General features: G+C 41.3%; 1 protein-coding gene across 3 annotated transcripts in view; it reads left to right on the forward strand.

The window, feature by feature from the left end:
* Positions 1-17576, forward strand: part of MAP2K5 (mitogen-activated protein kinase kinase 5) — a 257859-nt gene that overhangs the window by 209887 nt on the left and 30396 nt on the right. For all 3 annotated transcript variants that reach the window (XM_082618875.1, XM_082618876.1, XM_082618877.1), the window contains 2 exons: positions 8645-8706; positions 11703-11748. In XM_082618875.1, the coding sequence (XP_082475001.1) occupies positions 8645-8706; positions 11703-11748 (108 nt within the window). The remainder of the gene's footprint in view (positions 1-8644; positions 8707-11702; positions 11749-17576) is intronic.

Below are 17576 nucleotides of genomic sequence, written 5' to 3' on the forward strand. Positions count from 1 at the left end.
CTTGTTGATTTTTCAGGACATGGACCTGCCAGGTTCTTGCCCTTGAATGGTATGTGGATGTAGTTCAGCTGTTTCAATGTTAACCCTTCACCTATGAAAAGAGGAATGATTCCTTTCATTTAGGAGCCTGTTAAGGGTTCTTTTTCACTCCTGGATTTTCCTCTTTCATTTTCGTTTAATATAGTTTTTGACCTACCTTTTTTTTTTTTTTTTTTTTTTTTGCGGTACACGGGCCTCTCACTGTTGTGGCCTCTCCCGTTGCGGAGCACAGGCTCCGGACGCACAGGCTCAGCGGCCATGGCTCACGGGCCCAGCCGCTCCGCGGCATGTGGGATCCTCCCGGACCGGGGCACGAACCCGTGTCCCCTGCATCGGCAGGCGTATTCTCAACCTCTGCGCCACCAGGGAAGCCCTGACCTACCTTTAAGGTTGCTTTTAATCAGCATTTCTACACATAGGACCTGGTGAAATGGCAGTGTGTATATTAACATTATAATTTAGGTCCTGGATCCAAACATGTGTAGCTGGACTTTTCCTGAGGAAAAAAAAACTGACCTTACCAGTGTATGAAATTCAAACACTATATAGGGACAAGGTAAAACCACAGGTAGGAATTGCTGAATAATTACCTTTAGACTAGCCTGAGCAGGAGGCTTCCCATGAGGGTGAGCTCATTTAATGGTTCCTAAAACTCAATCTCGTGGATGTCAGTGGTCATGCTTGATTATTTGCAGTAGTGTTTTATGAAAAAGCAATAGAAATGCCTTGGGAGGCTACAGAGAGAGAGAGAGGGGACAATAACGGGTTTTACTTTTGTAAATGAAATCCCTTTGGTATGAGACAAGCATGTTTTTTGCTGCTCTGCCTAAGCCATTGAAAAGGAAGGTGTATGTGGGAGTTAGTGTGCAGGTGTGTGTGTGTACCATTCAGCTAGGCACCTCTAAATAATACTGTACACTATAGCTTATGACGAACGAGAGACCTAAAATAAAAAGAAAAAAGATGTTCATTGGCTTTGGAAAGCAAGCAATTGCAAATATGGTTTAAGAGGTTAATTCATTTTCCAGTTCTCCACCTACCTGTTTTCAAGGAATTTTATGAAACACCAAGATCTTTGCCATATGTTTAGAAAATCTCTGAGTAAATGTAAGTCTTTTAAATGACAAAAAATGAAGGGTTAGTTTTGACATAAATGACAAAGTTTGTTTCTCTTCTCTTTTATCCCAATACTGAAGAACTGCCAAAACATTTAGGAGAAAAAGAAAATAGGAAAAAAAATCTGTATAATCTCAAGTTTCAGAGATTCCTTTAGACCTGTTAATTTACATTTTGTGTTTTTTATAAGCCATCTGGTTGTACTTGGCTAATAGCTGGTTCTACCTTTTTTTTTTTTTTTTTTTTTTTTTTTTTTTGCGGTACGCGGGCCTCTCACTGTTGTGGCTTGTCCCATTGCGGAGCACAGGCTCCGGACGCGCAGGCTCAGTGGCCATGGCTCATGGGCCTAGCTGCTCCGCAGAATATGGGACCTTCCCGGACCGGGGCACGAACCCGTATCCTCTGCATTGGCAGGCGGACTCTCAACCACTGCGCCACCAGGGAAGCCCTCTCCCATGTTTTAAAGGTTTATGGGTAAGGTGGGTGTTTCACTGGTGAAAATTCAGGCCTTTTGCCCCTGGTTCCAGGTCCATCTGAGACAAGTTAAATGAACAGCTACTGTTAGCCAGGACCCAGTGGATAGAACTTCACACCAGAATGCCCACACATGTAATTTGTCACGTCTGGCAACCCAGAGCATGGGGTGACCCAGTGTGGAAACTGAATCACTTTTCACTTTCTCTGCTCAAGGCTTGACGTGGAGTGGGATGAGGAAGATGAGGGCTCTCTGGTCTCCAGCTGAAGAGGTTCAGAGACTTCCTTTTCTGATGATGTCCATCTGCAAGCCTTCCTAAACTCAAAGCCTCTTTCTCACCCCAGCGCTGTCCCTCATAGCACCCTGCAGATTAGGTCAGTTCCATCTGCACTGTGAAATCAAAAATACACTTAGGGTCAAAATACTGATTGTTTCCTGATGGAGTGACCTATTTTTAAGTAACCTAGGTGTTTTGAACAGGCGTTGACTGAATTTGTACAAGTCTGGTGTGGAATTCTGGTTTACTAATATCTTAACTGGGCTGAGTCATTCTCTGAGCATTTGTCTATCCATTCCCACCTTTCTCTCTCTGATGAGATGTGACTGCCTTTTTCCCCTGGCTACAGTCTACTATAGCAAAAACTTATAGATGTGAACATTGAGGACCTTCAAAATATTAAAACTGAGCTAATTTCCCAGAATCTACCATTGCATTACACTTTGGGTAGGTAGATTTTTGGGATTTCTTCTGTGGAGATCTTTAAAGGTGAGAGTCCAGTTTTTTGTTTTTTTGTTTCTTTGTTTTTTTGCGGTACGTGGACCTCTCACTGTTGTGGCCTCTCCCGTTGCGGAGCACAGGCTCTGGATGTGCAGGCTCAGCGGCCATGGCTCACGGGCCCAGCCGCTCCGCGGCATGTGGGATCCTCCCGGACCAGGGCATGAACCCGTGTCCCCTGCATCGGCAGACGGACTCTCAATCACTGCGCCACCAGGGAAGCCCCGAGAGTCCAGTTTTTTTGTTTTTTGTGTCCTCCCCAAATAAACGAGTTTTCCTCCCCAGTCAAGAGCAGATTTGTCCTGTGGATTCTGCCAGTTGTCTCACAAAGATGCTATTTTAAGGCAGTGAACAGTGAAGGATCAAAAAACAATTTGGGATCTGGTAAGGCAAAATGCTGTCCTGCCTGATGTGAAGCCACTGGAATCACAAACAACCTTCAGTCCCAGCATTGCAGATAGATGTGGAGTGATCTAGGAGAGCTGTGCCAGTTAGTATGAACCCTAGTGTGTAGGACCAGAAATTGTTGGGCCAGGCCAAAGGAACATTAGACTTGAATTAAAAGATTTATTTTTAAAATGTTAGAGCATAACTATCAGTACTGATCAGACTGCAGGTGATTCTCTAATGTTAATTAACATGTTGGCTTGATGGCTTGACACCAAGAAGTCTAGAAATAGGCTGTTAAAAACTGTTAAAAAGGATTGCCATGTTTCATTTAATTTGCCTGCTTTAATCTAACCACAGCACAACTGACCTCAGGATTCACCAGTGTGGCCAGCACCTTGAGATTTTTGAGAAGTTGTCCTTCTATCTTCTTTACGTTTTACTGGCAATACGTATAAAAGCTTGGTTTGAAGGAATGTCTGTTTTGCAAAGAGAAAGGAACATAACACAGATTAAGATGTTCAAGGTCCCTTCACCCCCAGGTGCTCTCTGGAAGTGAGGAAGAAAGAAAGTGGGAGAGCAAAAACGGTATCTCACAGCCCTCCAGACTCTCACAATAAGTTTCTTCCCCGTCACTCTTAGGGGTGCACGTCTTATACCTCTGAACAACACACAAATTCTTCCAGGCTATGGATCAAGTATCAGTCATCCCACAGTGCCAGCCCAGTGCCTTTGACATGGTAGATGGTCAAGAAAATTGTTGAATGAGTGAAGCAATAAATAAGTAATGAATGACTGTATCATTTTTATACAGCATTTTGTGTCTGTGCCCTATCAGTGTCTGAATTAACCACCACATCATTGTCAGGTTCCATTGTCATCTTTAATTATGAATTAAAGGCAAAAATTAGATCCTCAGGTATATTTGTAAAGCAAAGGCCCCTCAACTTTTTTTCCAGTTAAATAGTTATGCCAGGCTTCTCCATTATTCAAAGCAGAGCTCTGCTAAAAATCTGGACCTCATGAGTTTAAACAAAAATAGCTCCTTACCCTTTTACTTTTAAACTTCCTATTTTGACATCATTTTATTTTATTTATTTATTTGTTTGTTTGTTTGTTTGTTTGTTTTATTTTGGCTGCTTTGGGTCTTCGTTGCTGTGCGCGGGCTTTCTCTAGTTGAGGTGAGCAGGGGCTACTCTTCGTTGCGGTACACGGGCTTCTCATTGTCGTGGCTTTCTCTTGTTGTGGAGCACAGGCTCTAGGCACGCAGGCTTCACTAGTTGTGGCACGTGGACTCAGTAGTTGTGGCTCACAGGCTCTAGAGCTCAGGCTCAGTAGTTGTGGCGCATGGGCTTAGTTGCTCCGCAGCATGTGGGATCTTCCCAGGCCAGGGCTCGAACCTGTGTCCCCTGCATTGGTAGGCAGATTCTTAACCACTGTGCCACCAGGGAAGCCCTTGACATCATTTCAGATTCACGTGCAGTTGTGAGAAATAATATGGAAAGATCCTATGTACCCTTCACCCAGTTTCCCCCAATGGTAACAGTTTATAAGTATAGTACAATATCACAACCAGGAAATTGACGTGATACCATTCACTGAATTTATTCAGATTCTACCAGTTTTACATGCACTTGTGTGTGTGTGTGCGTGCGTGTGTGCATGCTAGCATGTGCTTGAACATTAATGACACGGATTCTTTAAAGCCAAGAAACAACGTGGCTTAAAAAAAAAAAAAAACTATGCCTTTAAAATAATGATTTCCCTTTTAAGTAAGTCATTTCAAAAGCATTTTTCTCATTTATGTTTTCTTTATTTGGACTATCCAACTTACTTACCTGCTCTCAAGATCACAAAGTGTACTTTTTGGCACACTTACTCTGCCTGTGAACCAGCAGCAGTTGTGGCTGGAGTTGGACCTCCTTCTCCCCTCCCCCACCTTGTTGCAGGTACACACACACACACACACACACACACACACATACACTCTCGGATTTTCTGCTGCTTACCTTTTTTATGCTTGAGTACCTTGCTGACAAGTGCTAATAACAAAATACCCAGAGAGAGTCCAGTTGAAGTTAGCATACATTAAACATTCTGAACTTGTCCTTTTGCTCATAGATTGCACATAATTAATAATTAAACAGTTTCTGTTGTAATGGGTTGACCTTCCTGAACTGTTCATTATTCACAAGGCAAAGGCATCACTCAAACTTTCTTCTCGTCCTTCGCTGTTCTCTAGCGTGCTGCCTGCTTGTGTTCCAGTTGTTTAGCAGGAGGGGCTGACCAGGTAGTTCCCAAAAGCTCTGAGACTTGGAGACTGTCCTCCGTGATGACCAGAATTGCTTACTGAAATGGCTGCAGCAGCTGTTTTTATATAACGGTTGCCTGCTCCATAACAGGATTCGGCCTGTTTCCCTTAGCAGGACGCTAAAGTTGATTCAGGACCGGAATCTCAGGTCAAGGCTTTTGGTTAAGGTTGTGTCCTCTGTTTCGTTCCATACCTCCATGCTTAGAAGTTCAACAGAAGAGTATCCCCCCAAAAGCCCTCAAGGTGAAGTATGGCACCCAGGGTCTTAAAGAGAGTGACTTTTATTAACAATTTAGAGTTCACTTCAGCCAATACTGAGAATTGCTGGTGTCACTGCTTCTCTAATTTGTGTTTACATTTTTGAAATATATTTTTTCTTCATCTTGCCTGAACCCGTGTTCCACAGAGAACATTTTTGATAAGTAGCAGCAGTGACTTTACGAGATCCTCCAAACCCCTCGGCATGGTTCTGTCTCGCTCTAACCCCACAGTGACTGGCTACTTTGCCTCCCTGGGTGCCACGGCGATGCTGAAGTGGCTTTACTGCGAGCCTCCTTCCCTCCTTCGCACAGGTTGGAATTAGATAATGAAATAGACAGTTTCTCGGAGATTTTTTACATCCTGATTTAAACTAACTTCTAATTTTACTTGCTTAAAAGTGAGAAAAGTATACTTAAAAATCCTCCAGCATGGGGAATACTGTCAAGTCTGTTCGTTTGCCTTCTTTGGATTGACAGCCTGCGTGCTTCTGTGGAGTTGGAGGCTCTCAGAGGACTCCCCCACCCCGTGTTTGCGTGTGGCATTCTGAACCCGCCCCCCACTAGTCAGTCTTCTGTATCTCAGAAAATCCTCCTCTGAGATACACAGGAGATGTGGATTTTAATGAAAAGAAATATCTGGCATTATGCTTGTGAGATTAGAATTTCCCCCCGCATCTTTCATGACTGATTCTTTCCAGGCACCACTGAGATGAGAATCCACTCTCTGTGGTTCTGCAAAGTTGACTTGGGCTGGCATTTTCACAAGTGAAATAAATTATTCATGGGTACCACCCAGGGTTCCTTAGTTTTATATTATGAGGAACTTAACAGGCTCCAATATCAGGTCTTAAATAAAATTAACTACCCATGCAAAGATGTCACAGTTTCCTCGTTTTGTTTCTCATCCACGTTAAAATGACATCTTCATCAAGTTGCCTAGTCTATAATTCATTAATTTACTCTTGGTATCATACTTTGAAATGAGGCCCACATTAGCATCACGTTTTATACCAGGATCTTTGTATAAAACCAGTCTAGAATTTTAACCATCTTGGTAAATACTCAGCCACATTAAGACAGTAGGCTTTTATTTTCCTAAACATTCATTTTAAAGCAGCTACTACTCAGACACTTCCAGTACTACAGCCTCCAAAAAAATTTCAGAAAGGAATGACTTAGAAAACTAACTACCTGATCAGAGTCCATAATTTTTGTACCTCAGACTTTGAACTGTCTTTTTACTAATAGTGTTTGAGACAGTAAAATGTCATCTCTTGAACTGGGCCTTGTAGAATCTTGCAGGCTTGGTGATATATATGGCTTTCCTAAAACAGACTGGGCTGAAATTGATACCATGTTTTATTTCTGCTCTTCAAACTGATAGGACTTCTGTGACCATTTTATAGTACCTTTATCGAGGACTTGTCATGTTAACTGCATGCCTTGTTTCTTTTGAGCAGACTATTTCATCGTCCCCCCACCCTCTTTCACGTCCTCTCTATGTAATGCCTGCATGTAATCCTTTGAACTTGGCAAGATTTTATTTCACTCCCATTTTCCTTTGTTTTCCTTTCCTCTTGGAAGCCTTTCTCTATTGATGAGAATTTTAAGTTTACAATTACTAACCTTCCCCTCTTCTGGACAAATAATGTCAATTCAAAGAGGACAGATATACAAAAACTAAGAAACATTTGGTTCACATTCCTTTTTTTTTTTAACTTTGGGATTTTTTTTTTTTTTTGGCTCCTTTGACCCCCTCAGTTCCCTTTGATTTAATTGTATTTTCCGGTAGTTTCCAATTGTTTGATTTGGAAACAAAGCCTTAATAAGAGTTCTAGTTAATTTTCTGTCTTGTAATTACCGATCTCATTTTTCTGATAATTGGCCACAGCAATTATATGTATATTTACTAATCACATAGGAGGCTGTGCAGTTGTATCTATCTGCCACCATTGATAATGACACGCATACTGCAGAGGTGCTTTTATCATCTTCTTTTTTCCACTACATCAAAGCTATTTCCTCTTGTTCTCAATAATGAATACATGCATGCATTTGACACAGTTGTGTGCTAGAGAAATTGTTTGGCTCCCACCAAATGCTGCATGCTCTGAGTTTCTTGCCTGCAGCGCTGGAAGGTTGTATGTAATGATATATTGCTCATCCAAATGGCCAAAGCACTCCAAAGCACAGTGAGATTAAAATAAGTCATTCCTTTGTTAATTTAAATAGGTGCATGTATCATACTTTGCAGGGCACTTTGTGTAGGGATGTCAGGGAGGAAAAAAGCCGCCGAAAGGTATTTTTAATAGCAAATGAGAATAGATGAAAATGGAGTCATTTGCAGCTGCCTACTTTATGTGGCTCTCTTGTTCCAACTGTAGGTCTAATGAGATGACTGTTAAAGTACTCTGCAGTGTAATTTCATTACATTCTGAGCCGTTACACTATAAACACAGTGGCGCTCTCTGTCATTCTTGAAAAAACTCCTAAATTCTTAAAGCCTTCCTTTGCAAATGGTAATGGGGTTTGCTCCCTGTGTTACATGGTAGTTGTTGTTTGTTGCTGTGTAGTTTTCTGCTCTCTTGAGTGACTGCCACCTCCACCCTAGTTCTGTTCGTGGGCAAGGTGGGCGTTTTTCATTGTGTCCTTAATTCACTGGCTTTCTCATATGATGAGTTTGCCTAGACTGGCAAATAGGCTGAAATTCCTTTTCAGGAAACGGCTTCCCCTTTAAAAAGCTTTTATATTAAAGTGAAAAAAAAAAAAAACCCAACTCTGACACACATGATTCAGTTAGGGGCAAGTAGTTAAGAGCAGCTGTATATACTAATAAATGTAAATAAAAAGGGAAGTATAAATAGCAAACCCAATAAAAGAAACAAAGGTCAACACAAGAATAATTTCACAGCTCTTTGTTAATTACAAGACCATTTGTGTGTTACTTAAATAATCATTAATTTCTCATTTACACTTTCGTACCTTCTTTCCTACCCTGTGGCTATCATTGTCCTTTTTTCACCTCCCTTCCCTCTTTGCTCTCATGTTTCTCACCATGGTAAAATGTGTGTGGCTTTAAATTTGGCATTTTTACATAAACATGTGGAAGAGAGTGTAGACCGTTTTTTTAATTGGATGAGGCCTTATTTTCCTTTCCACATGGTGGTGAATCCTTGTTATATATTCATCTTTGTATGCTCCTTTGGGATTGGGGGTGGAGGGTATAAAGAAAGAAAAGGAATTGTTGTGACTTTTGGTGACTTGTTTTTCCTCCATCCCAGGATTCACCCGTCCTTCCGGTTGGAGAGTTCTCCGAGCCATTTGTACATTTCATCACTCAGTGGTGAGCCCGTTTGCAAACATGCCATGCCCTCAATGTAAATGATACATGCCATTAACTCTGCGGCTCCGTGAGACCTTATGGCTCTCCCTCCTTCCTTTTGGAGACGGGAGGGACTTCGGGGCCTTGGGCAGATGGGGCAGCAAAGATGAAGAAATTGTTTAAATTATGTAAACGTTATTTACACAAAGGGTCATAAACGTACTTTAGAGGCTTTTTCCTGTTTTAATAAACTGCTGAGAATCAGGCTCCTTTGAGCACAGGTACTGTTGCTATCCAATTTTTTTTTAAGAAATACACAATTTTATAGCCCCTATTGAACAGACATATGAAGCTTATTTTTATTAATGTAACCTCAAGTTACCCATAAAAGTGTCTGTCACTTAGTGGAAGCAGCATAGTTTATTAATTCATTGGATTTTCAGTAAATAACTTTTACCTTTGGTTATATTTTAGACACAATAGTGGTGTCCCATTTCGTTGAATTTTGATGTTTGAGAGACTATGAAGAGACAGTTCCACTAGGCCCACTTTAACCTTTATAAGAACTGAGAGAGGAGCCACAGGATTTAGATCAAAGGGGCCCTTAGAGTCTGTAGGCAACCCCTTGTCATTTTACACCTGAGGAAACAGGCATTTTTCTGCCAAGGGTTCTTTTCCAGCCTTCTGCCTTTTTCCTCCCCATAGAATGACGTTTTCCTTTATTATCCCTTTCACACTATCCACCTCTCCCCTATTCAGAAGGACCCATGTGGTCTTGGAAGGCCTAGTTGTTCCGCTGCCATCCTTCTGCCCTCTCCCTCACCCCAGCATGGAGAGAGAGAGAGAGAGAGAGAGAGAGAGAAGGAAATTAGGAGCAGAGAGCTGACCACCCCAAAGCAGGAGACAGGACTAACTAGCAGCTGTTCTGGACATTCTGGAACTCCTTCCTAAGAACCTTTACTTCTCTTTCCCTCCTTCAATCAAAGCCCTTATTTCATCGCCCCTTCAGAGTTGCATCCACTAGTGGAAAGTGAGCCCTTCATTCCTGTGGTGCCACAAAATGGTGCATTCAGGATTCCTTGCTAAACCGAAATGGTTGTACACTGTCCCCTCCCCCTACCCCCATGATCCATCTGATGATGCCGCTAAAGTGAAACCAAGAAATATTCCTTAATATAAATGTCGAGCTTTATCACCTTTTTGACTAAATGTAATATGTTACCTCTTAATAAAAATGTCTCGTGTAGTTTATATTCCATAGGAGAATATGTGGGGAAGAGAATTTTAACTCCCAACTTCTAAAATTTTTATTAACACCATTTCTGTTTATTTAAAATACTTACATAATATTCCGTAGCTTGTAAAAACTGTTTTCACTCTGCAAACATTTTATTTCCAAAATATGCCATGTTGGAAAAAAGGGTACGTATTGGTTTAACACTAGAATCCTAAGCTCATTAATATTAGAGCCATTATCTAGAAATATGTATCAGTCTCTCTTAATTTCCTTTACATGAAATTCCTAGAAACAGAAGCACATGATGGGAATATCCCTTTTTGAAATGCAGAAATTGAAAAACAAACCATGTGATTCCCAAGCTGCCTGGAGCGCCGGGTTTTGGCATCACCCGCTCCGAGATGTTGGATTTGTGCCGTGACTACTGTGCTTATCCTACTATGTGGTCTGAGACCAACCTGGGGGTGGGGCCCTTTCTGAGCAGAGAGGGAGAAAAGCGGATAGGGCTTTGCCTGCCTTCTGTCCAAAAAATTAATCAGCTGTTATATAAAAGTTTTATGGAGACAGAGGGAGGGATAACCTGTGTTGAAATTTCCACAGATGTCAAGCCAAAACAGAAATGATAGTGGGTAATAGCCTTGTTTTCCCAAGAGATACAGCTACTTTGGCATGTCAGATTAAGACTGTTACCAACTCCACTGGCGAGACAGCTTGAATTACTTGCTAATGGATGCAGTATTTGAGAGATGCATATGGTTATTTATAGGGAAGGCAAATGTCCTCGATGTCATTAATGGTTCATAACTACGGTTCTTGTTTACCAAATGATCATTAGGTCTCTGTACTTAAAAAAAAAAAATACTGTCAGCAAATGCAGAGATTGTATGAAGGGCTTTTTTTTTTCTTGCTTGTTTGAGGTTGCCTTATATAAAGAAAAAGTGTCTGGGTGATTTTCCAAGTAATAGAAGCAGCAATCTCTTTTCATGACTTCATCCCACAGATACTCTGAGTTTAGTATAAATCGGCCATCAGGTAGGCAGCTTACCCCACAGTTACCTCAGTCCCATGACTGGGTGCTTCATCACGTAGCTAAGTACCTGCTATAGCTACTAATTATGACTATTGCACATAAGACGAAATATTTTGCAGGAGGAATGTGATTCTTTAAGCAGCTTAAACAAATGTAACTTTCCCACAGCTGTTTAATGAATTATCAGCTTACATGGTAGCCAAAATAAATGAAAGTTGAGATAATGTAATAACCCATTTGTAGTTTTGTAGCATTATCTAGATACCTGACTTCTTTTATATATTACTTGTCATTTGGAGTAATAATGAAGGAATGAGATGTTTTCTCATTTGACCTGATATTCATGTTTCTTTTCTTATTGTCTTATCTCAGTTACCAAAAAAGAAGTATATTGTTCCCTAAATTTGTTTGAAATGAATTAACAACTGAGTCAGGAAACGAACATTGCTGCTTTTTTTTTTTTCACATTAGTTTCAGAAGTAGAATTAGGATAAATTTAAATTCATTCTTTATCTGTATTGCAAGAGTAACTCCCCCCAAAAAATCTTTGTGTTTTTGATTCATGAGATTCCCCAAAATCTGATTAATTGAAGGCCAAAATAAAAGAGAGGGAATACATGCTAATGCTTTGGCCAAGAATTGAACATGATGAATTTTGAAAACATTCAAATTCCAGGAGAAATAGTCCATGGTGGAAATTAGAGCACAAATTTACAAGTGATATAGATAATATGAGTTTTTCTCTTACAGCATGAGAAAACAACCAAAAGAAAGGCCAGCACCTGAGGAATTGATGGTAAGTAAATTTTTTTAGTTACATTAGAATTCTCCAGTTACATATCTGAGCTTAACATTCTGTTAAAAGTACCAGAATGGGATTTAAAGCATCCACAGACTCAGCAAAGCCAATATTATTTACTTCATTTCAGTGGGTGCTTTTGAAGCTCACATCCTCAGATAGTAGTTTTCACTTCTTAAAAACCCATCACCAATTTGAAACTTAATGCAGAATTCTTTTCCTTTGCCTCACACTCAAGGGTCACAAGTTAATCTAGGTTACTCCTTGTCCTCATTTGCTATTACAGCCTCTCAGAATTCAGAGAATTGATAACAGAGAAGATAGTCAGCATATTAAGTTTTTAGTGTAGTCCTACAGGAAATTCTGAATGTGGTGTGAAGTCCTCTTGGATTCGTGTAGAATGAAATTAGATTGGCTGCAAAAGATCAAGTTAATGTGACTCTTTGGTCTTTCCTCAGAAAGAGACAACTACAAGGCTGCAAGTGCTGTGGTCTCAGCTCCAAGGCCGCTTGCTTTGATTGCAAATGACAGTTTTTAGTCAAGCAGGGAGAGGAACAGAGACGTTCCCTAACAATTCCCAAATGGTCATTTATTTAGTGCAGCTTGTTGATTTGACAACGCAGAAGCTGTTAGAATAACGTTAGCATCAAGCATTAATAAATAATAATTATAGTCTACTCTTTCTAATGTTTTGCATACCATTCCCTGTCTTTAGATTATTGCAATCAGGACAAATTCTGACTAGTTTTCTCTCATCACTTTAAACAGTAATCGTTTTAAAGATATCGGTTCAAAGGTTTTTAGCCTTTGTATTTCATCCTTATAAATACTGTAAGCACCCAAACTTCTGTATAATACAGATATCATCCCCAAATATAAAATAGCCATATGTTTCCCTTTTATATCATAAGTGCTTTCCAGGAAGGTAGTTTTCTTCTTCATGTTACCCCTGGAGCAAAATCTCAGTTTTCAGGGTAGTTTCAAGTTAAAGTTCACCCCTAAAACCCCTGCAATTTATAACTGTGCAGGTTTCATGTCTAGAATAAACTGGTCTTTTTTTTTTTTTTGACGGGGCCAGATCTCTGATGGTTGGGAAATTCATGCAGTTAGTCACATTTGAGGAAACTTGGAACAGGTTCTAGAGGTGGAGACGCATTTACCTTGTACATTATCATGCTATGGCTGGATAGCTCAGCTATTAAAACAAAGGAATAGGGTTTCATAAAACAGATATCTATTTGTAAATGCATGTTTCAATGCTGCAGTGTGTTGGCCACTTATAAATAAAACATCTGCAGATCATACATACACTCATAAATGCATCCGGATGTATGTGTTGGTAGGGAACACCACTCCAGGGTGGCAAGTTGTAAAGATAAGGCTGAAGGGTGAGTCCTTTCAGTGCCTTGAAAGCAAGAATACGTGGCTGTCTGTGTGTGGAGAGAGATGAGGTATACGTATTTCGATATATCTGTTTACAACTATACACCCTGGTGTGTGCCGTCCCATATTTTTAATTAATAAATATCAATAAATCAATAAAATACAATGAAAAATTGTCACAGGAAGCACTATCCTATACTTAATTTAACATTATTTCTAGTACTGCTCACAGTTTGATTTAAATGAGTTTATCCCCCTAGGTATAGCAATAGTGAGGCACCCCCTGGCTTAGTACAGGCTCAGTGAGGAGGCAGGAAACAATGGAATGTGTGTAAGGCTCCTGTGGGCAAGGGGGTTGAGCCCTGCCCTCCTTTGGCCAAAATATTGGGCCCAGAAGGGGATAGGAAAGAAAGTGGGCTGTCCCTGGCTTGAGGAACCTGAGTCACATCCTAGGGACCCCCTTAAGAAACCAGTCTCTTTATTCCTTCCAGCATATTAATAGCTTTAATTTTTCCTTTTCCCTCTCCATCTACAACCTGTTTGGTGGTGCTCCCATCTGGAAGCTGAGCGCATCCTCTGGAATGCATGAACTGTAGAGCCCATTTGTCACTGTGGGGGGACGCGGCGGGGGGGGACCTGCCTTTCACAAAAAGAGCAGTGTATCTCCCAAGCGTGGTGACTCCACCCAGCAGGGTACCAACATGGTCTGCATAGCTTGGGCCACATCAGCTGTGAGGCCTACAGGATTGTTGAGGTTTTCCTATGGGCCTGCATTTTGCAAATCAAAGGGAGAGCATCAGAGGTGAAGTCGGGTGGAAATATAGAAAGTTACAGATTTGCCATCACGGATCTCTTACATGAACTTGGGAGTGACCCTGACCACCAGTGAACACAGCAAGTCCCAGCCTAAGTAAATCAGAATGCAGGGAGAGGTATGCCCAAACACCCTCACCTCTGGGCCTGGGCCTTGCACTTAGCAGGCACTCAAGTGGTTTTTGTTGTTTTATTTGGTGGAGTCACCTTATATACCAGAATACCCAAGTCTTAAAAATCATCATCTTTGCAATTTTTGACCATATCATTCTTAAAGATGACATGTAAAACTCAAGTTTAGACGCTAGAGGCTATTAAAATCCCAATGTTAGAACTCACTTAGTTGTTTAGCTGTAATTCTCTCTGCTCTGCGTGGTTGTTCCTAAGATGGCTACAGTTTTTCTGTTCTAAGTGGAAATGTTTTAAAATTGGACCAAGAACTTCCCTTAATGCTCACATTTGGGGGAGGCCAGGGTCCACATGAACTGGTACCGTTTTCTGGCATGTAGCCCTTAAGCTACATAAAGAATTAACTCAGAAGTCTCATCATCGGCATCCACACCATCTTGGGAGATCTCAGAACCAGGTAGACAACTGATTCAATAGATATTTATAGACCATTATGTGCAAAGTCCTGTGCTAGACTCAGCAGAAGCTGCAGGGTAAGCTTCACACATACAGTGTTGCAGGGGGTAGGGCAAGTATACAAATAATTAGAATAAACTAAGTACTATAAAAGAATTGCAGAGTTCTATGGGGATCCATATGGGGAAATGGGGAAAAGCTATATGGAGAAGGTAGCATTTGAAAACAGCCTTTGGAGGATAGATTGAATTTTAATAGAGAGTTTGCAAGGGGTCATTCCAGGCAGAGGAAAGGATGGGTAAAGCATGAGTGTGTCGAGTCCCCAAACCTTTTCAGAGCAATGTGAAACCTCTAGTGCTTGCTGGAACAGAAATTCCATTGACATTGGCCTCATGGAGTCACAAACCCACAAAGGTAGAGCTCAAATAGGCAATATATTCACCACCAGCTGGGCAATCTGTTAAGAAATTCCACTTCTAATAGAAGGAACCCTAGTACCCAGGTCTGAAAACTTTGACTTGACATAGAAGCAGCACACCCACCCATAAGTACCTTTTTTCTTGAGTTAATTCTTTTGAGTGGACTCTATTCAGTTAAAGGGAAGTCCTTCACCCTTGGGGAAGATCTGACCTTTCTTCAATTCTTTAAGAGTTATTGCATGCATCAGGAGTCAGCTTTAAACCCAGCAAAGGAAAACCAGCCATGCAGGCAGCCCAGGAGCATTTGGCATGCTGACACAGCCAGACAGATAGGAACCCCACACACTCTTTCTGTTCCTGTGACGATGATTCCGTAATTAAAGAACCCACTTTTAAATCACTCTGATGTGAAGCACAGGAAAGACCTATATCAGTGCTGCCCCAGCTCTGTGACTGAAGACCAACAAACTTAGAAAAAAGTTTCCAGGCCGTAGAAACTCTGAGGAGGTGGCAGACGGTGTTCAGAGGCTTCAGACAACCAAGCAAACATGTCACAGCTTATGTGGGAAAAGGGCAGCTTCTGCCAGTCAGAAAGGATTGATGGGATTGCAGCAAAGAGGGGAGAGGACGATGATGCGAAGGCAGTAGGGAAATGTCAATAATCAGATTGAGGGAAGCAAAAAATTAAGAATCATACCTCTGCACTCAGGGACAGAGACAACCTGAGGTGAAGGCACAGAGATGGAGAGGTGCGTGGCTGGCTTGGCTATTCAAATTATATGTTTACATATTTTTAAGTAAAAGGGACAGGTGAGCAGCCTTACTGTATAGACCATCTGCTTGTGTAAACCACAGAGAAGTCCTTCTGCCGAATTAATCTTCCTTTCGGGTTCTTTTGTAGCGAAGGTCAGGCGGATTTAGCAGGGAAGCTTCCTTTCCCTTGTCAGCAGCTCTCCAATCCCTCTCCACTTCTGTGTCTTCATCTGCAAAATGAAGGGGATGGACCAGATCAGCAATCCTTGACCTAGGGTCTGTGACTTCATTCAGGAAGTCTGTTAGAGCCCCTGAAATTACATCCAAAATTGTATATGCATGTGGCGATTTGCATTTTTTTAAAGAAGAATTCATGGCTGTCATCAGTTTTTCAAAGGGGACCGTGACCCTAAGTGATTGTTCAGCTCCCTCACTACCTTCCCACTCTGATAGTTAGAGCTCTGCAGCCAGGACAGGACAAGCCTCTCAGGAGGGAGGCATTCGTTTGGAGGGTGAAACGCTTGCTTGGGGGAAGGGAAGGAAAGGGAAGGGCCCTCCCTGTGGGACTCGGCAGGGCTTCCCACCAGCTCTCAGGCGGCCCTTTAACCTCTCAGCCTATCCTGAATGTGGGCCTTGATTCGAGCAGGGAAGGTGTGGGCCATGGGCTCCTATGCAGTTACAATTTGGATTCAGAGCGCTGTAGATCCTTCTATGCATTTAGAGTGTTTCCAGAAGCTTTCCATGTCTAAGCTCTATTTAATGGAATCTATGCATAGTAAGTAATCAGGTCAGAAGAAGCAGCATCCCGGTTTGAGATCAATCGCTGGCTAATACTTTAGCTAGGCCACTTTATTATCTCATGCTGATCCGATTGCCATTCTCCTCCTCCTTTGTCCCATGCACTTTGACTGTGGTAAAAGTACGTATCACATACATATTAAAAACATATACCCATTCTATCTGTATGTAAATGCATGAGGCACAGCTGGATATTGCAGAGGAGTTTGATTTACTAATAGTTATTATCTGTTCTAGCTGTTCAGTGGCAGAGAGAATTTCAGAGAAACAAGCTGGCGCAGAAATTGTCTTTATGCTATAACTATACTGCTTTAGTAATTGTTTAAAAACATGGCTTTTCTCCTTAGGTTCTAATAATGCCTGTTATTTTGTGCATCTCCTTGTACATTCCAGAGCAGGGCATCCTCGTTTAGCATTTCCTCAGCTTTGGTTTTCTATCCAGGAGCCTGAGAAGAAACACAGAGTGCAGTTTGCAACTGAAATTTGACATTTTGCTTAGAAAGCAAGTAAATAGTGGGACTGGAAATATGAGAGAAGCAGGTGTGGGTCTTGAGGGAGGGGTGTCACTTATAATCAAAACAGTGCTTTTAGATTTTGTTTTCCTTCGTCTAAATCCCAGCAGCTGCAAACTTGAAGGCATCTCATTTCTCAGAGAAGGCTTTGTGTATTGAAGGTGGTATTGTTTGGGGGCTAATAAACACCAAACTGCTCCAGAAAAATCTGTTTAAACATTTAATTACTTGCAAAGAGATGTTAACTTGTTTAATTCCTCTAAATTAAATTGTCACTGGTAGCTTTTCTGCTTATCCAAACCTGATTGTGATTACATTTTCAGATAGATTGGTGGGTTGTTCTCTAAGTTAATCAAGGTATGTGATAAATTGGGCATCTGCATGGTCCCTTTTAAAAATCGGAAAATCCACCACATTAGAATTTTTCTCTCCAGCACTCAAATTCCGGTGTGACTTCTGGGTTTAGACCAAATGGCTTTGTTCACCATGTGGGACCCAAACCCACAAAATGCATGGGACGATTAAGGAGATGATTTTATTCAGGCACTTGCAATAGGGGTAA

The sequence above is a fragment of the Mesoplodon mirus genome (assembly GCF_964341445.2).
Source record: "Mesoplodon mirus genome assembly, chromosome: 4".
Taxonomy (NCBI): domain Eukaryota; kingdom Metazoa; phylum Chordata; class Mammalia; order Artiodactyla; family Ziphiidae; genus Mesoplodon; species Mesoplodon mirus.